We start from the raw sequence: 25973 nt of genomic DNA, 5'->3' as shown, positions 1-25973 counted from the left end.
ATAATGTGATTTGTCTTATAGGTCATCTGTTAGTGTAAGAACACTTGAATATTTGTAACTAAGTTTTGGCAAAATCAGGTCGGGAAGTATAGGCATTCGATAGATATAAGCCTATAAGTGTATCTGTTTACATTTAACCCTCGCTAATCTGGACAAATTGGGAGAACTTATTTGGATCTGCCAAACCTAAGTGCATACAGCCTAGTCTGTATCGGCTTTTAATCACCAATATTAAAAAAATAAGTTACACAACAACTCGTTAGAAAAAGGCCATAGAAATAAGAAATGCTAAGTTATATACTACCTATAGCCTATTAAATATCCACATAAAAATACTGGTTGCTTTCACTTCCCTAAGGTTGTCAGTCCATTAAGATTTAACCCAGAACTGAGGGCAAGTTAGGACATGAAAGTTTCACTTTCCTCAACCTAAATCCAACATGCAAGGTTTAATATATTTCTAAACTGGCCAACATCAAGATATACCTAGTACAGGGAGGGAAGAATTTTGATAAATATAAAGGATTAAAACTGCGTGAGGCGAATATTTAGGGTGGTAGAACAGAAAAATTATGACAATTTTTAGTTTGGTACAGTGCAGGACAAACAGTAAATGCCATTTGGAATATATAAATTGGAATTGGAACATAACATTTCAGTGTGGAAACAATTGTTATATGAGGGTGATAAGTAACAAGGAAAGAAGAAAGTATAAACAGAAGTGAAGTGAAAGGAATGACAGAGTTGCAGATAGGGGACCAGAGGGATATCGCAAATGCCTGCAATGCACTGATGCCGCTACCTACGGATCTGAAGAGGCAAGATGAAGCAAAACCCTTTGCAAGAGATGGATGTAGTTAATGATTTTCTTGCTATATTAGTATACTAGTAAATAAAGAGTATTCCAAATTCTGATATATACACACGTCCTAAACTATAAACTGCAGCAGCAGCTTTTACGATTTACAACCCAAGTAGAGAATATTTTAAATAATACCACAAGATGCGGGTAGTATGTGTTGAAAGATCATAATGCATCTCCAGTTGCAGATAGGTGGTGGAAATGGAATACATACAAAATTAAAAAGGCCAAGCACTGGGAACTTTGAGGTGTCACAGCTCTGAAAGGGAGACAGAGTAAAAGGTTTTGAATGTATAACAGATGGAAAACCTCGCAGTTGCAATAGAGACCATGAATGGAGGTAGAGTAAATTGAAAAAGGGTTAGGGAAGCTGTTAAGTACCCAAGTGAAGGAGCACCTCAGTGACATGGTTGGTATGGTTTTGGCCTGCTACCGCAGTGGCCATGAGTTCAATTCTCAGGCATTCCATTGAGTAGTCAGAATGTAAATTTCTGGTGATAGATTTTCACTCTTGACATGGTTCAGAAGTCACGTAAATCCATCGGTCCAGTTGCTGAATATCCACTGGTTCCGTGCAATGTACCACCACCATAATATCAAACAAAAGTAGAGAGAAAGGGAAAGGTTACAGGACTTAAAATTTAAATTCTTATCCCACTGTTACAACCAATTTTTTTTTTTTTACTATATTGGATGATAATTCACAAATAAAAACTTTAGTAGTCCATGGATTGAGGTTACTTCTTGCATGTGTTACCCTCCAGCATTGCTGGACACCAACACAAAGCAATTGAAATCTCAGGACATTTCACTAACTTCCATTCTTTCTGAAGGATTGCATATTTCAAATGTGTTTACTTGGCTAAATTCAACTGTGTACCAGTTCCATTTGAAATTTTTCTTCTGTTAAGTCTCACTTTAAGTAGCACAAATGTTATCAATTTTTTCGGCCCCTTACCCCAATTATCTAAATCTCATCTGGGTACAGTAGAGGGAAATAACACAAGACCTGGACCGCTATTTTATTGAAACATTCTCATATAATATACAAGTAGGCAATCATTTTTAACAGGCAATGTAATGAATTAAAAATGTACATAGCATCAGTCTGGCATTCAGCTTTTTATATATATATAAGAGGTGGAGGGCAGTTTTGTAAGTACACTCTTTGATTTCGGGAGTAATAATTTTCATTGGGCAGATCAACAGTGACAAGATAAACAGGGCTTTTACTATTGCATTGTATTTCATTTAAATAATAAGAGCCCTTTCATTAGATCTGAAAAAAAAATCGACTAAGCATGCAGATTAAGGACTAGATTTTCAAACTGACTTGAACTATGCTTTCCTGCCCAAAAATAATTATTTTTTCCAGTTGACCTTTTAAATTTTGACAGCTTTAAAGCTATTCCAGGAAATCCTTGCTTACAAAATAATAAATCATACATTCACTGAATAATACTTCTTAGTAATCTGAATATAATACTACAATTATTTGTTTTCGGAAAAAGAACTAAAGGTAAATAAACAATTACTAGAAACATTACTGGGCAACTTTTTTTGATTTTGTAATTTGTGTGCGTGGTCACTTCCATTCGTAAGATGTATTCTTGTCCATAGTTCTGGAATGATCTTACCAACACTTGTAGTGAAGACTCAGAATGTAAAACTTGACAATTCCTTTACATTTTAACATCCAGGAAAATGCATTTGCTTTACATAAACCACATTTACTTTTTTTCCCCACAATAAGCAAGCTGTAAAATATCCATTTTAGCTGATAGTTTAATTTCTTCCCTGTTGTAGTATTCCTATTTTCAAAGTAATTCCAAATTGAATTTGTGCATCTGTGAAATGGGATGTCAAACCAAACTGATATACAGTATCAAGAGTAAACCAGTACTACTTATTTCTAAGTGAAATGGAAACTATAAAAACTGACTCAGTAAAGTACTTTAAAATTTTAGTGTCTAATGTAATTTAAGTGAAACATTACGATATCACTTGCAAACATTGCATCTGCAGTTTTAGAAATATTGTGAACAATTCACTCCTGCCTGGTAATAAAAATCGTTTGACCTGTGTTCTTCCCTTGATAAAACTTTTCTTGAGTAATGGATAAAATAAATCATGAAGTTCCTGTTATAAAATATTTAGTGACATTATCAGCTTGAAACTCATAATTGGAAATCTCATTTCCTGTGTTTTCCAACAAAAGATTTAGTCATCTAACACGAAAAGTTTATTTTTGCCACTAGTACAAAAATACCTATCTTTTAATCACTAATAAAAGATGTAATTCATTTTATTCACAAGGTGACTCGTAACTTTTACATTATTCAGTTTCATTATCATAAACTGTTGGTAAGCCTCCAAACTGTACATGTAGTTCATAATTCAACTGGACTTGAGAAGTTTCAGTACTAATATTAGTAACTACGTACATTTAATGTAGAGTATGCCTGAGCAGTTTTATTCCAAAATTAACTTTGGTGTTGTTGTACTGTCCACAAAAATAGTGCCTCTTTCTGAATGAACCACCATACATTAGCAGACAAACAGGGGTTATTACAAATCTGCTTTATCCAAGGTAGGAAGAGATTGTGTGTGATATTACTACGTACAAGCATTCAGTTACTTGGTGCTCGAGTAATTTAAGAAATTTGTCCAGCACAGATTCAAAGACGATCATTCATTTAGCAAATGAACATATGATACATTGACAAACTATTTTACAAAATTGTGTTATAAAATATACTGGGCATTCCTGAATAAAGGAGTAGGAACCAGTACTTTTAGGTACTGGTTGTAAAAGCGATGACAGTTCAGACCATTACAAAACTGTCAGAAATGATATTGGTAATGCCAGACATATCTCTGCAGTATTTGCATGCCTGCATAAACAGGGTTGGTATTATTGATTTCACTTGCCCTGAATCGTTTCCAAATACAGCATAATATTAATTTGTACCACTTGTTTCTCATTATGAGAATAATGCCTCTTTCTTTGAGTCCAGCTCAGTCTACAGGACGGGGGAAAACTGAAAACTACCTTCCCAGTTATCATTTAACCAGACACATTTTCAAACTGCATCCTTAAGGAATGACCTCAATAAACGCGAATAGATTTTTTTTTAACACTTAGGCACTATAAATCTTTTCTTCCTTTCTCGTGAAATAAGTTTGTTTCCTTTTTGGGAACTTTAGTTCCTGCTTTTTGGGTGTCCAGTAAACCATCAACTTCTTAACCCAATCGCCACAGCACTCTTCCTTCTACATACCAGGAACCCCAATAAAAGTAAAACTTGTGCTGAATATATCTGGCTTTCCAGGTAAATCTTCCATATATACAGGTTAGCAACTCTAAAGTAGGCCTGCATATTCTTCAGACTACTTTCATGCTTCAAGGCTCTTAATATTCCCAAGCATCACCATTCTTTCAGTGATGCATGCTTTTATCTTTGGCAGTACAGTTAACTGTAAGCATGTTTTCCATTTCCTTCCAATCTTCAGCTAGGAACTTTATATATAAAAAAAACCTAGTTTTCAAGCCCCTAACTGCATATTTCCATATTCTAGGGGGGTGGTAATACTACATAGGCCCTAAATAAATGAATATGGAAGAGTAATACAAACAAAAGTATGTAAATCATACAAAAAAACTACAAAACCTTCCATTGTTTACCTTTGTACACAATATACAAGGCAAGTACTTAGTACAAACGTGCTGTATCACTATAATTAATCTCTCTCCAGGAAAAAAAATAACTAAAGAGATTACAAGTATTCACATACATTCCATTATTTATACTGTTACTAACTGCTCCTCCACCTCATCAATATGAAGACCTCTTTCCTGTTTGGCTGACAGAGTACAAGTAATATCACTTCTCTGGATGACATGACAAGGAATGATGGTGTGGACTTTCACAATGGCTAAGGGATAAAAATAGGTGTACCCCTTACTCTCCATTGAATATAGGAAACTGTTGGCACCAAGACATTGCATCTACAAACAAGTTTAAATCCATGAGCAACAAGCTTTATATTTTACAAACCGAAATGAACGACTTTTCAACGTCTCCAAAATATGAGTTGGGATGCATGAGCTACTTGAGACAAATATTGTGCAACAAGTATATAAATTTCATTAGCAATGGCCTGTTCAATAAAACGAGTGTGAAACAGAAGAATTATACCTTGTAGTCCAATTAATAAATTACAGGACAAACTTTTCACAAACTAAATTAGTCTCACAACTTCAAAAATATCGTTAAGAGCAATCATGTCCAGAAATGAGGATTTCACTTCATTTCAGTATGTTACAATGAATTGTCAAGAAAGGGATTGTGGCATACATGAAGGGGAAGAATACTTGGATTTACTACTGTATCAAATCCAGGAACATTTAAGTGCTTCATCACAATGTCACAACTATCATACCATGACCTATAGGCACTTTTAAAACACTTGACATACTGTACTCTGTAAAGGAACTACAGTTAATACCATGGATTTAGTCTGGCAATCAAAAGAAAAACTTAATCCAGGTATTCTAAACAAGAACTTACTACCTCTGATAAAGAAGCCTGGCAATAACAAAGTACAAGACAACTTTTCTGAATGCCTCCAGTTCTTCATAATTTTAGCAGCAAATCTAGTGAAACAAACACTGAGGGTTTGGGACACTACAGTTTGAGTTTAATAAATGAATTACCTGAACCAACATATGAAAATTCAAGAGAAATGGAATACTAAAACAACAGTTCCTTTGGAATACCTTTAAAAACTAATATTATGACCCTACATGCTGGCATCATCATATTGTCCATATTCCTAAGTCACCATGACTAGTTTAAAACATTTGCCTTCCAAGCTCACACATCAATTCAATATGAAACTTCAGTATCTCATAGTGCATTTTTACTGAAATGAGAATCCAGATGATTGCAGTGTTCAAGCTGTGCAGCCAATATACATGCATCGCTTGCGTCGTTCACAGAATATGTGCTGCACAACTCTGAAGGATGTCAACTAAGAACATAATAAACAGGTCAATTTCTTTAATATAGCTTATAATAATTTCTTACTGATATCTGTGAAAACAGCACACTGTTCTTTCACCTCCACCAGTTTACACGAGGCAGGTTTTGAATTTAACAGTCCAAATCTTGAGGAATATAGTAATTTTTCCCACTACTCAATAATTAAATAATCTCATTGCATCTGAACATACTGCAATTGTCACTAATGGTTAATACAATATGATCCAAACCTGCTCGGATCATGTAAACTATATCTCCAGATGTTTTCAAGTGTATCTTGTTCAAATGCGGAAGCAAAATTAAACATTATGTATAATAAAAACTATAACAGAAAACTCCATCCATAATACGATGCCAAACATTTCAAATGTAAAATGTTCTCTATTTCCGTTGATGTTCCGAAGAGCCTAAGCAACGAAACAATGCTTGTACAAGACTTGCCCACAAAACTTGTTTCTAGATGCAGAGTCCTTAATACAAGACACCTATCAGTCAGTCAGAATACATTCCTTAAAAACTGCATGATTTTGCCCATTGTACTTCCAGTTCTCGTTTTCAAACAGCAAACACTTAGTGACTTACTACAGTCCCTTCCAGTCATATACTTAGCTCATGAAAGAAGACACATTAGTTCAATAAAAAGAAATCCGATACATATAAAACCGCATACAACAACTGGTCAGTCTCTCATAATATCACATTGGTTCATTCATTTGTTGCTCAAAATATATTTCAAAACACTAAACCATCACTAGTGCAATGCTTAAGAATGCCCAAGGCATTGAAAAATGACGGTACTTTTGATCACAAGGAGTTCTTGCCAGAAATCAAACTTTTCTTTCTTCCAATTCACTGCTACTTGTCTTCACCTCCACCGTACAAATACAATGATTTCCCTGATAGAAAAATTTCACGGTTTCATATGAAGTCAGTTCTAGAGCAAAAAAAAAAAAAATTAAAACTCACATTACATAAGGAATCTCTCTGTGAAATGTCATGCCATGTGCACAACAGAATAAAATGAAAATTAAGCCTATAATGAGAATGTGGATGTCGCAAAAGTTCGATGAAATGAGAAACAGATATGGGAAGAGTACAAAGAGAGCCTTATAATTACAGACTTAAAACCCGCATCAGATAAGCCTGCTTCAATCCAATAATTTAGAATCAGCAGTCATAACTGGATTAAAAATGATGATTCATAAAAAATGGGTGATCAATGCAAATTTGCTTATCATTTAATAACAAAAATTATGCCTGTACCACTAAGATGCACATCACAATGACGGGAAGTTTTCTAATTAAGTAGCCTAATTTTTTTAACTTTATTGATTCATCATACTTGACAAAAACAAACCATGAAAACCATAAATAGAAAAAAACTATAGCTTATTTCGAGTAATAAAAGAACAATAATTGGATCGAACTAATGATGAGCTTAATCATGCTGCATACTTGGAAAACAGGACCTCGACTTCCAGACCTATGTAACGAGTTGCCATGAAGTGGTAGTAGAGATGAAATGTAGATGGTGGAAGAGGTCGTGGCAACAGCCAGAATGAGGGAGGCGTTTGGGTTGGGGAGTGGGAAGAGAGGGTAATGGAGAGGGAATATACAATCCCTTGCCACCAATCTTTACCCATCTTCCTTTGGAGGTGTGAACCAACCTGTCAAATCAAAACATTATTATTAGGACACCAATAAAACAAGTGCAATCCTATTTTATAACCCAATGAATGTTAAAGAACTGGATATAAAATTTAGACCAAAGGCCAAGCACTTAAAGGGAACTGGAAGAAAGCCTCATAATTGCACTATGAAACAATTGTTAGGAGAGGGTGGAAAGTAAGATGGTATAAAGAGAATATGAACAGAGGTACAGTAAAAGGAATGATAGGGGTTGCGGCTGGGGGGGACAAAGGGACACTGCAGAGGACTTGAAGTAATGCCTACAGTTCACATTGTGAGGTGCACTGGCAGCACTACCCCCATTGGGACAATAAAAGTTAACCCAAAGCATGTCAACACCATGTTTTAATTCAAAAATATTAAAATAAAAATTAAATTTTCAACTGTTACCCAGCCATCAAAAGCTCGCCCACCAAATGTTTTGAGCACCCAGATTGTCAGCAAAAAGTAAAAACATACAACACAGCAACTGCTTTAGAAGCTCCTGACCATTCAAACAATATTAGTTTTTTCTTTTAACGTTCCCTCTAACCATTAAATATACTGCTTACTTTTTTCTTATAAACTTACATTAATTTTTCCTTACATATGAAAATACAGTACTACTACAACTAACAAATTGCCAAAAATGATATTCATTAATATTCAATTATTAAATCTTCAGTTTTGCTTATTTGCTTGTCAACTAATCTCATAAACAGAGTGATGCATTAGATGAGGAAAATGAAGAAAACTGGGGTGAATAGTGATAGATAAGGGGGGGGGGGGGGGGCATTGTTATAGTCTGGGCATAATCCACAGGCTCCCTTGAGACCTAATCAATAAATATTTAAGCAGACTGATCTTGAATGTAGAGCAAGGAACTGGATTAACACCATTGTCAAAACATCAGTTCTCCCTACATTTACAAACTAAATGACTTTGATTAAATTGCAGCACTATGTTTATGTATGTATTAAACAATTTAAGTTAATAATTATTACAACCATCTAATCATAAAGGAAATATTAATCGGATATTTTTTAATGTTGTAATTGTAAGCTTCTGATGTGATGACTTCCACGACAGCACTTCTCCAATGGACCATAATTTCCCCTCTAGTATATATGATTCCTGGGTGACTAAGCTGTAAGCAGTGCCCTGAGAAATATCACAATTTTTTAAAGTTAATTGTATTTTTCCAAACTATACAAACCCTCGGTCCTTTACAATAGGAATATGCTTAAGGCAAAGCTGGACCAGCCGTTGAATTCTAGTCATTGGGAGTCCCTCCGACCAGACGTAGACATTCCAGTTTGCTTTTGGGCGCATCCTGGGTAGACTTGTTTCTCCATCACTCTCTTCATGACTGTTTGATGCTATTTTCTTCTAATCCTGGTGGGATCTTTCTTTGTTGTTTCTTAATGTGGATTAGCATTATTGTTGTTGCAATAATGTGTTTGTGATATTGTTACGATAAAGAATAATACAATCTGTATAACCTTGTACCTGCTGCCCTCCCCCCAATGGGGGTTATGAGATGCATACGTGCCTTATTTCTTTTTTTATATGTTGTGGATAAAATGCAAATTACTTTAATTTAATTATGGCAGTGTCTTATCCCAACGCCCTTGCTCATCGTCGCCGGAAGCGCGACTGTGATTTTTGTTTAGCACATTAATACAATTACTTTCAGATTTGTATTTGGTATGCATCCGTTGAGTGAATTTCGATTAAAGGAAGACCTGTTAGGAGGATAGACCCCAGTCCTGATACCAGCACTGCTCCTCCCCCTTCTTGGTCTTCCCTGGGACTCATGACTCAGTTGCAGTGCAGCTCACAACAACGAGACCCGGGTCGATTGCCTCACCTACCCCCCTTCCCTTCCTTACGCGGGCGGTGGACATCAGCTGCAGATAGGCAGTTCTCGATGCTGCACTGCGAGGTGTATGATTGCAAGACCCACTTCTGCTAATCCTGGGTTCCTGCCACATTACCAGGCATATAATTGCGGGACCCAAGTCATCCAGCGCGGCTCCTGTTCCCGGACCAGCTCCTGGTCGCGGACCTGTTCTGGCATTGCTGCTGCTCACGCCTCCAGGCTAGAGGATGGCTCTGACTACGATCCCGCGGAGGCTGTCGAGGATGGGGTATAAGTCAGAGACGACAACACCTTTCTGGATCTCCTCTTCATCGTCATCTGCATTCTCCCTACCCTTCGAAGGTGGGAGACTGAGAAGCGGATGATAGCCTTCATGAGCCTTCGAGGGGCCGGCATTCCTCCTCCAAGAGGAAAGAAGCTGCTCTCTTGTCGGCTCTCCTACTTCCACAGGAGTGGGAACCGAGATTCTGACCCTAGGGGCACAAGACTCGGGAGCCTCTGGAGCTCGGACCATGTTCTGTCCTCCAGCCCTGAGTTCCAAGGGCATGCCCTATGGATACGGGTCCGTGTCAAGATCTCGTTTGCGAGATTCATCGAATGTGCTAACCTGCAAGGGAAGTAGCACACCCACTGGCAAGGGACGAGAGAGAGGGCATTTGCTAAGTTATCAATATGAAATGTATTTGCAGTAAGGTCTTCAAAAGCTAAAGCTAAAACTACGACTAAGACAGAAAACCACAAAAAATGTCGCAAATGTGTATATTTTTTTTTGTGATGAGGACATCTGACCACAATATAAAATGTACTGTAAACATGTAGAATTCTCCGTTGTCCAGATAGATTTTTTAAAATCATGAAACAGACCTGAATCATAACACAAATTAGCTTTGTTCCATATATATTAACACCCCTTGATATTTTAGGCCATATTACAAGTCTGTGATATCTCTGAAGGAAATGAATCAAGTGGACAGAAATCTATTCAACAACTAGAAATCTCCTCTGGGACTGTTTTTCCAGGTGGATCAAAAGCAAGATAATTACATAGGAAGGTATGGCTAGACTTTTAACTTTTAGTTATCTCTTCAGATATCAATCAAGCACATTAAATCTCAAAAACAAGGATACCACACCCATTGAAGTTTTGAGCAGGAAAAAAAATCCCTGTGGAGCAGACTACCTAAAATGGATTAGTCTTCAGTGTTCAATGCTTGATTTAAAAGGTGCTTCGCAGTAAGACCTGGAAGCTAGCTTTCTTATCTACCATTCTACATGAATGGTAGGGAGACCTCCTCCCTTTGACAGCATTACATGTTGCATATGCAAAGCCATTTCAATCATGACCCAAGAATTGAACAGGACAGTGTTTTATCCACTCTCCAGTCCAGTGAACACTTCCTTATCACAAAATTCATCCAAAGCATATTTAGTCTTTGTTTAGAACAAACTGATATTTTCCCAATTAGCTTTGCAAGTACTACATTTCCCAATTAGCTTTGCAAGTACTACACTGTCAAAATATGTGAGCTTCTTATAAATGGATACTTTCCTTATTGTACATTAACATATCAAGTAGTTCAAAAGAATATTATAACTTAAAACTATTGTAAAGTAGGGAAAATGTGTCACTTTCTACAGAAGAGAAATTTCTATAATAAAAAGAAAACTCATACCAAATCATTTCACAAGACTTAATTAAATTGTAGTAGCCACACTCACCATTTTTTTCATGTATCTGTACAAGAGACTTGAATGACTGCTGTGCTCTCGCCAAACTATACTGCCCCTGAAAAAAACACAATATAAAAACTCGTGAGAAAACAGCTGAAAAAACCTGCAAAGATAATCAAACTTTAAAACTACTGGTGCTCTTCCACCACTAAGACTAACCATATTGACCAGAGGGTCCAAGGAAATACCAAAGATGTACCTAATTCCTGCATAAGTTCTTACATTTCAGTTCATTCTGCATAATATCTGCATGTTTATTTTTTTTCTACTTTCAGAAGTCATGTAGATCAAAATACAATGGAATTATATAAAACAAAAAAATATTACCTTGAAATAACATGTAGTATTCATTGGATATTTTGCGATGTTATATTCATGAGTTGTTGGTAACCGGAAAAATACACTACAAAACCAAACGATAAACTTAAGATCTCTTAAGCTGATCACATGAAATCCTGTTACAGTCTGAGTTTGGAAATCACTGGTCTAAAAGGTATATAACCATTAGACATTGATATCCAACCAAGAAAACAAAACCCGAACTTGCCTTCACCCAAAATTTCAAGTGAAATGGAATATAAAATTTAGCCCAATGGCAATGAAAGGGAAACAGAGTAAAACGACTTTAAAGGTGCAACAGGAGGAAAACCTCGCAGCTATACTATGAAATAATTATTAGAAGAGGGCGGAAAGTAAGATGGAACCAAGAGAATATAAGTGGAGGTGCAATAAAAGGAATGAGAAAGGATTTAGCCGAGCCAAAGGGACACTGGAAAGAACCTTAAGCAATGCCTACAGTGCACCACGAGGTGCACTAACGGCACTTCCTGTCCTAAGGGTCTAAAATTTGAAGAAACCTGAGGCAGTTCAACACATACATAACATAATTTAGTGAAGTTTTAAAATGTTTTCATTTCACCACAAAAGCATTCCACTATACTACTTCATTCCCTATTTAACAGAACACTACCTGCTGGCAGCATCATGTATGCAATGTAAAGATCCCTCAGTGCCAGACAAGTAGCACCCCACTTTTTGTGCACACCTTGCACACAACAAGAGGATTTTTGTTGCTTAGATCCAACTACTATTAGAATGGTATTTTACAAGAAAAGGTACATCGAGGCATAGTTTACTGCTTCATATCAAGTACGATTTACAGAAGACTCAAGATACACTGCTCCCTTAAGAAAGTAGATATTTTTTAGTTGCTTGAACATTCATTGTGTATTAAACTGTGAGTATTATTCTGAACTTGTTTGAAGACAGTGAACAACTGGATATGTTAAGAATCAATACACTGTTAACAATATTAGGCTGTACTGTTTTCCATTTGCTAATCCTTTCACCTTATAACTCTTTTTTGCCTATCTTACTTTGTATTCCCTTTAAGTTACTTATATTTTCTTATTTAATTCAATTTTACTTACAATCTATTGAAATGAATCATGTCAACACTTAATTTAGAGTACATTAATTACTCTCTTTGCTGTCTTATAACTTGATGCTATACGGTTGGTTTATTTAGAATTCATTAATAAACTATCTGAATAGTATTTCAATCATCTGTGGACAAAATATTGCTCATACCTGAACACTTATCTACAGCTGTGAACCATTATTAAAAAATCAATACTCAACCAGTAGTTTTGAAGTTACGTTTTAAATGAAATAACATTACAGATACAGCAGACAGTTATGTCAAGCATCTTGCAAATCCCTAATCATTCTTTCAATCCCTTGAAATGGTTCTGAATTGTACCTTAGGAGTCATAACATTCCAGGTATATTTTGTTGTTTTTGATGCATTTAGCATAAAATTTTGTAGTTCGTTTGTAGCAAGGTCTCTCAGGATAGGCACTATAAAATTTATGTACTATGTTATGGTTTGAAGGAGATTCAGTTCAGTAATGCAGTATTCACAGAGTGCTCAGCTGGTTCTCCTAACCCCACCTGTCATTTACATAATAAATTACAGCTTCACATAAGCTTTATACATAAAGCGTACTTGGACAGATTGAAAAAGTTGAAAATTCTGATTAATGCTTAAATCTGACAAATTCAATTAAAAATACAGGCAGTTCCCAGGGTTACGTTGTTCCGGACTTACGGTGGTTGCTTCATTGGCGCTGCTAACCCCAATTTTTCAGCGCCATAAGTACACTTACTGCCCAGTTACCTGCTTTACGGCACTGTAACCCAAACTTAAAAGCACTGTAACAGTGCTGTAAGCGGTATTTATTCTAATAATTAGGATGATTCAGGTTAAGGCGATTTTCACCTTACAGCACCCTGCCGGAAACGGAAACCCCCTTACCTGGAGACTGCCCTTAACAAATAATTTATAAATTCAAAATATTAACTTTGGACATGAAGTCTGTTGTCTGTTATCAAATCTCAGTAACATAATTGATACAATAAAGGTAGATACACATACCAGTAATGGTTGGTGACAGATAACTGAAACAAGCGGCACATAAAGCAATCATTTGTACTGTATGAAGACCATTTATGCCCTTAAAATAATATCAACCTTAAATGAAAGTTTTCTATGGTCCTTACATATACTGTATCACTTTCTATTAACCCTTAAACGCCTATTAGCCGTACGTCGACGAAATTTGTCTGTCGTGTGCTTATTGACGTAAAATACGTTCTCAAAATAGTTTTTTTTTTAAATTCACGGAAAAATAGGTATAGGCCTACTTGGCGAAAAATTTGGATCACGCGCCTTGAGGGATGATGGGAGTTCATGGATCAAGCTGTTGTTTTATTTACAAGCTTTCTTCTCGCACTAAAAAGCATCAGCGACATCTCAGAAATTATTTCGTCCCTTTGTCGTAATTTTTGCATAATTTTATATTAGCCGTTACATAAAGTTTTATATATGAAAATGTGCGCAATTTCATGTGAATACAACAAAAAACCCATGGTTGTAGCTTTTATCAGTTTTGAAATATTTTCATATAAATAATAAGTGTCAAAATTTCAACCTTCGATCAACTTTGACTCTACCGAAATGGTCGAAAAGCGCAATTGTAAGCTAAAACTCTTACATTCTAGTAATATTCAATCATTTACCTTCATTTTGCAACAAATTGGAAAACTCTTACATTCTAGTAATACTCAATCATTTACCTTCATTTTGCAACAAATTGAAGTCCCTAGCACAATATTTTGATTTATGGTGAATTTTGGGAAAAAAACTTTTTGCCTTACGTCCAACTAATAAGCGGTAACTGTCCAGAAAAAATCAGAAAATTCTTTCGTCTATTGTCGTAATGTTTGCAAGAACCCCGTTTTAATATTAATCTTGTTGCAATAAAGTTATTATGTGAAAATTGGGTGCGGCAATTTCCATGTAGAATACACAAAAAAAAAAAAAAAAAAACTCATGGTTGTAGCTTTTATCAGTTTTGAAATATTTTCATATAAATAATGATACAGAAAAATTTCAACCTTCGGTCAACTTTAACTCAACCAAATGGTCGAAAACTGCAATTGTAAGCTACAACACTTACAGTCTAGTAATATTCAATCAATTACCTTCATTATGCAACAAACGGGAAGTCTAGCACAATATTTCGATTTATGGTGAATTTTTTTAAACAGCTTTTTTTTACGTCCGCGCGTTACGAATTTCTCTGTGTTGCTTTGATAATTTTACAATTTGTTATATACCAAAATCATCACAATTTAGTGTACAATAAAACGAAGAAAATGTACCTCATTAGCTTTAACCGTTTTGCTCACAGTGCAATTTGTATACAATTTGTATGAAATTTTTTTCCGCGCTGTTATATTCCAATATTTATATATGATGATATTTTTTTCATTTCTGATGGTTGCACACTTAACTTCAGGCAATAACAAAAAAAGGAGCCAAAAATGAACTCTTTAATCTTGAAAACTAAGTGTGCTGTGATTTTTAAAAATACCAAATTTGTAACTAATTTGTATTTTTCATAACTAACAAACCTGAGGTCTTAACATTAGGATTTACTAGCGCCAAGCTGGAAACCGGTAGAATTAAAATTACACTTGTGAGATCCAGGGACTAATGGCATCTATACCAGGTCACGGGGCATGTATACCCAGAATGCCCACGGCTACCTGTGACCCATCAGTTATATTTCTAACCAGTTTAGACTGCTAGAGGGTGGTTCGAGGTGGGCCTTTAACTGTTAAGACCTCAGGTTTGTTAGTTATGAAAAATACAAATTAGTTACAAATTTGGTATTTGTTCATACACGAAACAAACCTTCGGTCTTACATTAGGATAGACTTACTATTGGAGGGAGGTAAGTCTCTACAACTGACTGGAAGTTTTGCCACCTTATCCATTTCCGAATATATAGGGGAAATTCTAGAGAATGGACAATGAACCTAGGACCAAAGATATAAGCGATCTATTGGTTTCCTCCCACTGGGTGTAGATACCTTCTACTGTTTACTCTTGTCCCTTGCGACTGGATCGACCTTCACCCCTCTTTTCCTTATTATCCAGAGGGGTGTGTTGCTACTGAAAAGTTATATCATCAGCTAAGATAGCTTCACAGTATGGCTGACCATCTCATCTGCATCTAGTCCGTTCCAGCACATGACGGTACTCTCCTTCATATTGCCCGTAGTTAAAGGAGTAGGAAGAAAGTAGTAAAGAAAAAAGACCAGTCATCCCATTCATTCTACTTTCATACCTTCATCTTTAGACTAGACGCAAACTGACCCGCCAGGGGCAACTGGATGAACTATATCACTTGTTGGGCCGCCACCACTGGACCCAAGGAAAAGGTGTCCCAAGGATCTATGGGCAACATCTTTCAAATAAAATGAGGTGAAAGTTGTTTGGCGCTTCCACACGCCAGCTTTCAGAATTTTATCCACAGACATGTTTCTTCTTAAATGCTAGGGAAGCACTCACACCCCTGATGTCATGAGCTCTAGCTCCCACCTGGCTATCTGACCCTCTGTCTTCTGCAGTATAAGCATTTCTGATTGTCTCCCTTAGCCAAAAATGATATTGTATTCTTGGACACTTCCTTCTTGTTCCGTCCTGTACTTACGAACACCTCTGGCACCCCCGGCCTGAGTGCCTTGTTCCTCTTTAAGTACTCCCATTAGTGCCTTGACGGGCACAGGAGCATTTCAGCTTTGTCGTTGTCTACAAAGTCTGCCAAGGAAGGTATGGTAAAGGAGTCGAATCTGCCGTCCACTATTGTTGGATTTTGGGTCTTTGCCACGAATTCTGGACAAACTCAACACACCATTGATCTCCTCCAACCTCTCGAGTGCTTTATGAGATATGAGGCCATGTCCATGTAGCTCCCCCACCCTTTTGGTTGAAGCCAGGGCCAATAAGAAGACTGTCTTCAGGGTCAGGCTCCTATCCGTGGACTGCCTTAGTGGTTCGTAAGGGGTTTTGTCAGACTACTCAGTACCTTGGTCAGATCCCAATCTGGGGTTTTTAGCTCCTTTGGTGGGCATGACTGTTCAAAGCTCCTCATCAGCATGGCCAACTCCCATGAAAGACGATATGTCCACTCCTTTCATTCGTAAGACTGAGGCTAGAGCAGCCCTGTACCCCTTCACTGCAGATACAGACATATGTTTTTTCTGTTCTGAGATATTATCAGAAAGTCCGCTAACTGCTGAATAGTGGTACCGAGTGGAGACACGTTCCCCCTACGACACCAATCACAGTATGCTGACCACTTCCCTTGGTATACTGTCGCAGATGATTTTCTGATATTACCTGCCATCTGAGTTGCTGCTTTCTGCGAAAACCCTCGCTCTCGGAGGAGATACTTGACAGTCTCCACCCGTGAAGCGATAGGGACTTCACCGACTGGTGGTACCTCTCCACGTGAGGCTGACACAGAAGGTTGCTCCATGGAGGTAACTCTCTTGGCACATCTACTAGGAGTTTCCAGTAGGTCTGGAAACCACTCTGCTTTCGGCCATAACGGGGCTACCAGGGTCATCTTGAGGTTCTGAGACCGCATTACCCTGTTCAGAACCTGACGGATTAGACAAAATGGAGGAAATGCGTACACGTCAGATTGTCCCAGGGGGTGTGATAGCGCATCTTCTGCTGCTGCCTCTGCGTCCGGGACTACTGAACAATACACTTCCAACTTTTTTGTTGTACTGGTTGCGAATAGGTCTATGATCGGTCCTTCCCACAACATAAGCATCCGGTCCACTACCCTGTTGGTGTAGGGACCACTCCGTTCCCAGAATCTGATCCTGCGGCTCAACTTGTCGGCCACTATGTTTCTTTTTCCGGAATAATACCTGGCCTTGATGTCTACCAGGTTCTCTATAGCCCACTGGTGAAGTGAACTGTCATCACATGTAACTGCCGAGAAACTAGGCCTCCTTGCTTGTTTATAGCTACTACTGTGGTGTTGTCTGACATCAATACACCGAGTGTCCCTTTACTCTCTCCCTGAATTCTTGTAGAGCCAGGAAAGCTGCTTTCAACTCCAGCACGTTTATATGGAGTTCTCTGTCCTTGCAACTCCATTTTGCTGACACCATCAACTCCTCCATATGGGCTCCCCAGCCTTCTAGTGATGCATCCGAGAACAGCAAGTAGGTCTGGGGAGGATTGTTGAAGGGGGACACCCACTGTCAGATTGTCGTCGTCCACCCACCACAGCAAGTCTTTCCTCACTTCTGCGACAAGGGAATTGCCCGTACGGGTGATCTACTGTTGGTGACCAAAACTCCTTCTCCTCCATTGTAGGGACCGAAGGTGTAGCCTTCCTGTGTACTAGCTTCTCCAGGGAGGTTAGGATTCCCAGCACCACCTGCCACTGTCTTGCTGGCTGTGTCTGCTTTCCCAGAAAGGCATTCACCACTTGTTTGCATTCCTGTACTCTTTGGTCTGTCGGTAATACTTTGGCTTGTGTTGTGTCTATCACCATTCCCAGATATTCAAACGTTGACTTTGGATCCAGCTGCGACTTCTGCTGATTCACCCACAATACCTAGGCTGTGACAAAGCTGCAGGAGGGTCGCCCTGTCCCTGAGTAATTTCCCCTGGACTTTGCTATCACCAGCCAATCGTCCAGATATCTTATCAGCCTGATCCCCTGAGCGTGCGCCCATGCCGACACGAGGGTGAACACTCTTGTAAAAACTTGAGGAGACGTTGTCAATCCGAAGCACAGGACCTTGAACTCGAAAGCTTTCCCTGCAAGACTGAAGCGGAGAAATTTCCTTGAAGACTGATGGACTGGTATCTGAAAGTATGCGTCCTTTAGATCGACTGTCAGCATAAAGTCTCTGATTCTGACTGCTTGTAGAACCCGTTTTCGGAGTTTCCATCTTGAAACTGGTTTTCCTTATAAACAGATTCAGCGTTGACAGGTCTATTACTGTCCTCCACTCCCCGTTGGATTTGGGTACCAGGAAAATCCTGCTGTAGAAGCCTTTTGTCGGACTGCATACTTGTTGCACAGCTCCTTTTTCCATCATCTTCTTCACGTTCGTCCGCAGAATAGTGGCGTTCTGAGATCTGTGGGCATAAGTGACGTGGGTAATGGTTGATCTGTCAGGGCGGGTTACTCGAAACGGAATCAAATACCCGATCCTGAGAACATCCACCACCCACTCGCTCTGCCCTAGTTCCTGCCACACCTTCCCAGTGATTTGCCAGCAACCCCCCACTGGTGTGGCCGAGTGATGGGAGGCGCCCCATCCTATCTTTCTTGAGCCTCTCCCCCTTCCCCTATTGCCCTTCCTCTGTTGTTTCTATTGTGAAAGGGCCGATGAGTTATCCTCTTTGGGGAAGAGGGTCTTGTGACTCTATTAGGGATGCTATGTCTCACTGGTTTCTTTCGAGACATCTGCTGTTGTCTTTCCCTCCAAAGGAATAGTTTGACTGTTAGAGGTTTTTCCTAACTGCCTGTTGCACAACTATCGTTAGTGTCCATCCTCTTCTTCTATCTATCGCTTCTTCCAGTATGACCTCTGGCAACAGTAGTTGCGATTCCAAGATATCCCCATTCCTCATTGCTAACAGGGTAATCCAAATCCACATTGCGGCTTAGTCTAGCCAATGCTGCATCTCTCCTCATCAGCAGGATATTTGCCCAAACATTGGCACTTACGTTTGTCAGGTACGCAATCGCCTTGGACCCTGACTGTAGTAATCTAATGAACAATGGTTCATCTACTACTTTCCTTGTTGCTTGTCCGAGGATGCAATTTTCGCCACTGCTGTTGACCAAAGGTCTAACCAGGACGCAGCCTGAAAGACAGAAGAAGCTGTTGCTTCTAACGTGGCAGCCTCTTGGTACGTCATCGAAGGGCACTCCATTTTAAACCTGATCCAAGGTTAATCCAGGCCTTAACCTTACAAACATTTGGGTTCATTTGTCTAGACAGCAAAGGGACCTTCGGTGTCGTATAATTTATTTCCTTTGCTTTATCATTGGAGGGGGAATAAATTTAAATGATCTATTAGATCTTAAGGAATTATCCCTCCCTGCAATCTTTGCGTTTACGTGTTGCAAGACCGATTCCGCATGACTCGAGCAAGGCAATTCATACGACACCTTGGTATCCCTCTTTAGTCCAAACGCCATGTCAATTCCAGGAGGAAGCATACTGGCCGGTGTTTCTGTCTTCTCCGAAAGGCTATTGAATTGACGAATCAAATCAATAACCTCTGCATACGAGGCCAGAAACTCTTGGTTTTCTCCTTCCTCCGGCTCTAGTGTACCACTCTCCGTCACGAGAGATGTTGTCTCGCCTCTATCTTCTGACAGACGGCCCGGAATTCCACGGCCGCCTGCCCCTACGGCCGCGGCCTCTTTGATCTTTGCTGGCCGCTGTTGGCTCGATCCCAGATAGTCAGCAGGGGAACGAGAACGTCTCACTCTTTCTGCTCACGGATCTAGAGCGAGAATCTCGTCTAGATCTCCAAGATGAAGGCTCCCTTAAGACAGAGGTAAGTTCGTCTTTATTAGCATTGGCATCGTTTTCGAGCGTCGGCGAGCCAGGCCTCGGCCTTCTATCCAGACGGACACTGCCTTCCACGAACGTATCCGCCGAGGTTGCCAACTCTCTATTTTTTTGTACTTTTAATAGGAGCCTTATCGTCCTTCGTACGTATTTTGAACGGCCTTACGGGCGAAACTGGGATCTGCATTCATCCTCTGCTGCACCTTTCGCCGCCAACGTCGATTTTACCAGAGTATCGCAGTTTTTGCGATCCGAACTGGCAACTCCGCCTCGGCCGCTAGCTCGCCGGCCGTCACCTCTCTCGCTTGTTCGGACACCTTGCGAAAGGCTTCGTCTGGCAACCTTGTGCTTAATAGTCACTGATTTTCCGACCTCTTGCTGACTTGGAAATGACAGTCTTCGTCCGAAGGAGAGGAAGAATTGATTCTTCTCCTCTTGGCCCGAGGATCCGCTAGGAACTCCCGAATCCTCCTCTAACGCTTGACTGGCGCTCGCCGTGACGTTATCGGACTTAGCGATGACGCCGAACTAGAGGAAGAAGACGAAGAAGGCGAATCACACTTTTTCTTTTTGTCTCTCTTTTATTCATTCTCTCCTCTATATCCTGTAACTTCTGCATTACAGTTTGCATTGACGGATCAGAAGGCGTATTAGCGTCTGGGTGCAGCGAAAAAAGGAACCGAGAATCGGTCTTGTGACGTCATCACGCCTGCCATCTCAGAGTGTGACGTATGTTGTGACGTCATCGCTCTCGTAGGGAGAGACTGAGAGGTTTTCTGCTGGTAACCGCACGTTTGCTGCCAAATTACCTCCCACGTTCTGCATCGCTGTAAATACTGAGTGGGATGGAGAAGCAGCGGCATTAATTCCCATAAATTGCAAGCCCGGGGGATGAGGAACATTCAGCGCTGCCGGCCCCTGCTGGAACCGTGACGTCATATAATGCGCAAGCAGACCATCCAAGGTTGGTACGCCTGGTAGGCCTAGCGCTGACCACGTACCATCTAACCTATGCGCTTGCGTAGCAGGAGCCTGGAACAAAGATGGCGGATCTCCCCCTCTACTTGCTGGGAACAAAGGAGAGTGCAAATTATTCATAAAATTACCCAAGGCCCCTCCTGACGTTTCCGATACAGAACCGCTAGGAGAAACCGAAGGGGTATGAGACAATTCAAAAGCGGTGGAGAAACATATGGAGCAGCCTGGTTTATTACCGATACAAAAAGAAGCCGGTAAGGTTTGGTCATCCAAAAGATGGCGTCACCCCCTTTCTTTTGTATTGGCTTTTCCATAGAACTTCTTCCACTGTTCCACCGACCAACCGCGACAAACAGAACACGGATTATAACCGTACATACGTTTTCCCTGCACCTACTACAAGTTGGATGAGGATCCGTCGAAACGAGTTTAGGACCTAGAACAAGGAGCCAAAAATGAACTCTTTAATCTTGAAAACTAAGTGTGCTGTGATTTTTAAAAAAAAACTTTTTCCGCTTCCGCGCTCACTCCCGAACCCCGCCGGCATACGGGACACACTTTCGGAAATACCGGCTCGGCGTTTAAGGGTCAAGAACAACATTGACAGTAGCCAATGCATGGTTCACTGCAGATGTTACTAAAAGTTCTCTGTAACATCCCTTGGCCCAAAGGTTGCATTTGGTCACATCCCAGCCACCAGTAAAATTTTAACTGTACTTGACTCAATTTTCACCTTTAATTTAAACACTGCCAAGACTTAAGAAATGCTTACAGTATTGCTTTAATAAGAGAGGGACTGGTGTTGTCTAGCTATATATCTCTCCACTATATACAGTGGTACCTCCTTTGTCGAACGTTTCTCATGTCGAACATTCATTTTTCGAACGAAATTTTCAAGAAAATTTTTTGTTGTCTGTTGAACACATGCTCATACTTCAAACTGCCCAATTATCTTGTATTTATACTAATTGTATTCGACGGCCTACTGTGTCATTTACAATATATAGTTTAATGATAACCATATTCGACAAAATAAAGAAAAGAACAAAACATTTCAATAAAATTTAGCATAAAAGGATGTGCAAAATTGTACGTCAGCGTGGTGATGTCACGCAGCCGACTTGAAACTGAACGAGGAAGCTTTAATGTGTTGAGGAGAGAAGTAGAGGAGTCAAAATATTACTGTATGAATGTAAAAGCAATAATAATTCATATAAAAAAACCAGGGAATTTTGCAATAAATTGAACATAATGCCAAACAATTAAGTCTTAATTGAGCCAGTGTTCGGTGTGGCGAGTGAGACGGTATGGTTTACTCATATTCAACAAAATAGTAAATGAAAGAATAAAGCTTTCACAAGAAAATTTAGAATAAAAAATTAAAAAACATTCGTCACTGCAGTGATGCACAGCTAACTTGACATAGAGGGAGGGAGTGTTTATATTTTTGAGGATTAATGAATGAATTATTTAAAGTTATCATGCATCGTGATATTGTTGAGAGAAGAATAGAGTAAAAAGTTTACTATGATATGTACGTAAAAGCAGAACCAATTCCCTTAATAATAAAATATTTCAAAATAAATTTAACCATGATAAATCCCGACAATCAAATGCAATACAGTAATAACAAAAGTCTTACTTTAGCCAGTGTTTGGTGCTCTGAGTGAGACGATAGAGAGGAGAGGAGAGGAAAGAAGGGTGTCTGCTACTTATCAGCTGGGCTGGGATAATTATTTGCCCGCTTCTTTCACTTAAACTCGATTTGCCAAAATCACTTTTTGTTATGGTAAAATACTTATATAGTGACAACTGCTTTTAAGATTTTTTTAGCATTGTAAAAGTAACTCGGCTCCATAATAAACACACTGGTGCCTTGTTCAGCTTCTCCGTGCCTTCAATTGTTTGTTTAAATGACTTCCTTGTGCAAAGTTATTTAATATCTTTCCTTTTCTTGCATTCTTTACTTATTACTTATTGGTTTACAAAATCCTCATATTTATTTTAAATTCTGCTGTCAATTCTTTGATTATCCTTGTGAAATGTGATTAAAATTGGTTTTGTTATGAGCCTTTGCCTACGGCAACCATTTCGGTTTCCTCAAAGGGTTCCCATCTCTCCTCCCTCCATCCCAGCCAGCCATGCACCATTTTCACCAAACAGTTCGTAAATCATACACAGAAAAAAAAACTTTTCTGAAATTTTGCTTTATATAACATACTATTTTATTACTTTACACTCTAATCTAACTTTTGAACACATTAATCATAGAAAAAAAAATTTTTTTTTGAGAAGGGCAAATTTTGGCTAGGCTGGAACAAATTATCCTGATTCCCTTTATTTCTTACGGGGATATTTGTTTCATATTTCAAACAAATCGTATTTCGAACAGCCTTCTGGAACGGATTTAGTTCGAAGTCTGAAGTACCACTGTATATATATGATATTAAAGTGTGGTAACATGCATTGAACACTTGTGTTCTTGAGATACAATATTACTTGTCATTCCATTAAAAACTACTAAAAAGTGTTCATATTCAACATACCAAATTTTAAGTCCCCAATTCAGAAAACTACAGCAAGGTACTAATTTCTTGTAAAAGCCTACTTGTAGAAAAATAAATAAGTCACCTAAAAACCTTTAAGTTAAACCCTGACTGCTCATCTATAAATATTTGGAAATACTACACTCACACTGACTTTGCCAGCTTTATTTGCCCCGAACTGGATTCTTGCTTTGCCTTTAACCAACGTCGCTGCTATCTGCATAATTACTGCTTCTATTGTGTACGCTGAACTCCAACCCTGCGGGAATAATAATAAAGTCTTTCTTTAAAAATCTATCTTAAGATGATAATATGAATACAAATGTTCTGATAAAATATATTTCAGCAAATCTGGTCTTTGTAACATCCCAGGCTAAGAATATTTTCTCTTATACATATTACAACCAATATTTCTTTGCCAAAAAGTTCCTAAGCAAAATATACTGCTTACAAACTACAATTGCAATCAAATTATCAGTATCACTACAATCTGTTCCCATAAACACCAACCTGTTTTGTGAGAAGCTCCATACATATAGCCCCTCCTACTAAAACATAACCTCCGCTGATGACTGGATGAACTACACGCACAAAAGGGGGCTCGAAGGGGTACATCTCCTGAAACATAGTACAATACTCCCCTACTGTTTCCTCAACATCAAACACATCGAGTCAAAATTATTCATGCAAAGTGACCAATGACTCGAATCTTCCCAAATGGTTCAGGGTAGTTGCCTTTGTTATTGCCAGCCCAAGAAGAGCCTTTTCTAGGCTCAGAGGTCTGGATAAACTAATCCTTTATAATAATAATAAAGTTCCCTTTGAATTTGGAACAAACTATTTTCAGTTCAGCAAAACTAAAATGAAGGCTAGATAATCTATTATAAATGACAAATTACATGTATTACCAGTATGTAAAGTGCATGAAATCAACTAAGTTAGATGTGATTACTCAAATGAACCTCTAATCCAGTGGTTCTTAACCCGTAGGTCGCGACCCAAAGTTGGGTTGCCAAGCCATTTTATTGGGTCGCTAAGGGTTTGCAGAAAATTATTATTTTCCCACTACAAATATATTATAATTATATACTGTAATAATTAAAATTCATGATGCATTGTTTTAGGATTCTAAGCAGACCATGATTAAATAAAAACTCCAAAGCAGAAAGTTTATTTGAAGTGTTTTGAAATTTCAATGTAAAACCAACAATTTGAAGTTTTCCGTACGATAATCTCTACCGTGGCTTTGGCAACACTGGGGCCAGGACCTAGGATCTAGCAGCGTCACTGTGTCAGTTATGTTTCAACAGCTCAAAGAGGGAGGTGAGAGTAATGGTGTTTCATTGGTTTATCTATTTATTGTTCCCAAAATAACTGCATAATAGTGCTGTTTTAAATGTGTAGTTTAGTATACTGATGTTCGATTCATGTACGTAAAGTTCTGTTATATGTACTTTACAAAATTATATGGTACTCGATGCTACTTCTCTTCCCAGTATTTATAATTGTTTGAACTAACATTGTGTTTTTCTGTTGTTTTCAGGTGGTTTAGTACAACAATCAGCTAGCAAGAGAACGTACAATAGTGAGTTCCTTAACCTGGGCTTCACACATGTATATTTTTTTTCCATATATCATTGTTATTTATATGTGCTACTTGTATTAATAAACATCCCAGCATGTAATTTTGTGTCTGTAACCCGCTTTTAAAAGCATTATCATATTACTTATAAAGACAATTTGTATATCTATGTAGGTTTGGGTCGCCATGGTTGATTTGTGCAAAATTTTGGGTTGCTGCCAAAAAAGGTTAAGAACCACTGCTCTAATCTTATAGAAATTTTTTCTGTCTTCATCAGTTACTAACAGATAAACTTCAGCACACTAAAATCTAACTCCCTTCTCTAACAAGTACTGTCCCTCCAGTTCTATATGTTGTAACCACTAAGTTATCAAATGAAGAAAACCAAAACAATATATGTACAAATTTTCATAATAAAAGTAATAAATCGATATAAACATTTTCAACAAAAGTAATACATCAAGTGCTCTGAGAAAAAAAATTATATATTTCCCTAATATCCAATATGTAATACTGACCATCTTGAGCATTAGGAACCTTTCTATACCAAATAAAATCATTTTGAAGGACTCCAATTGAAACATTTTCAATGACAGACAACTCTGGGGATAAGCGGGAAAAACAATACAGTGCCTCCCATTTTTACACTTTTCACATTTCTGCATTTCATTTTTGTGGAACTCATTCACTTGTCCAGGGGGAAATT

The 25973-nt window shown here is 38.5% G+C and overlaps 1 protein-coding gene across 4 annotated transcripts in view; it reads right to left on the bottom strand.

Moving 5' to 3' along the window:
* Positions 1-1872: 1872 nt before the first annotated feature.
* LOC135221634 (ubiquitin-conjugating enzyme E2 Q2-like) overlaps positions 1873-25973 on the bottom strand; it is a 57740-nt gene continuing 33639 nt past the window's right edge. For 2 of the 4 annotated variants that reach the window (XM_064259312.1, XM_064259309.1), the window contains exons 6-9: positions 24196-24303; positions 23834-23944; positions 11177-11243; positions 1873-7574 (exon numbers count right to left, since the gene is read on the bottom strand). In XM_064259312.1, coding sequence (XP_064115382.1) covers positions 7543-7574; positions 11177-11243; positions 23834-23944; positions 24196-24303 — 318 coding nt within the window. In that variant the 3' untranslated portion in view covers positions 1873-7542. The remainder of the gene's footprint in view (positions 7575-11176; positions 11244-23833; positions 23945-24195; positions 24304-25973) is intronic. The other 2 variants (XM_064259311.1, XM_064259310.1) reach the window with 2 other exon arrangements.

Source organism: Macrobrachium nipponense, chromosome 3 (assembly GCF_015104395.2).
Source record: "Macrobrachium nipponense isolate FS-2020 chromosome 3, ASM1510439v2, whole genome shotgun sequence".
Classification (NCBI taxonomy): domain Eukaryota; kingdom Metazoa; phylum Arthropoda; class Malacostraca; order Decapoda; family Palaemonidae; genus Macrobrachium; species Macrobrachium nipponense.
The sequence above is the reverse complement of the archived record's forward strand: the minus strand, read 5'-3'. Positions and strand labels throughout refer to the sequence as shown.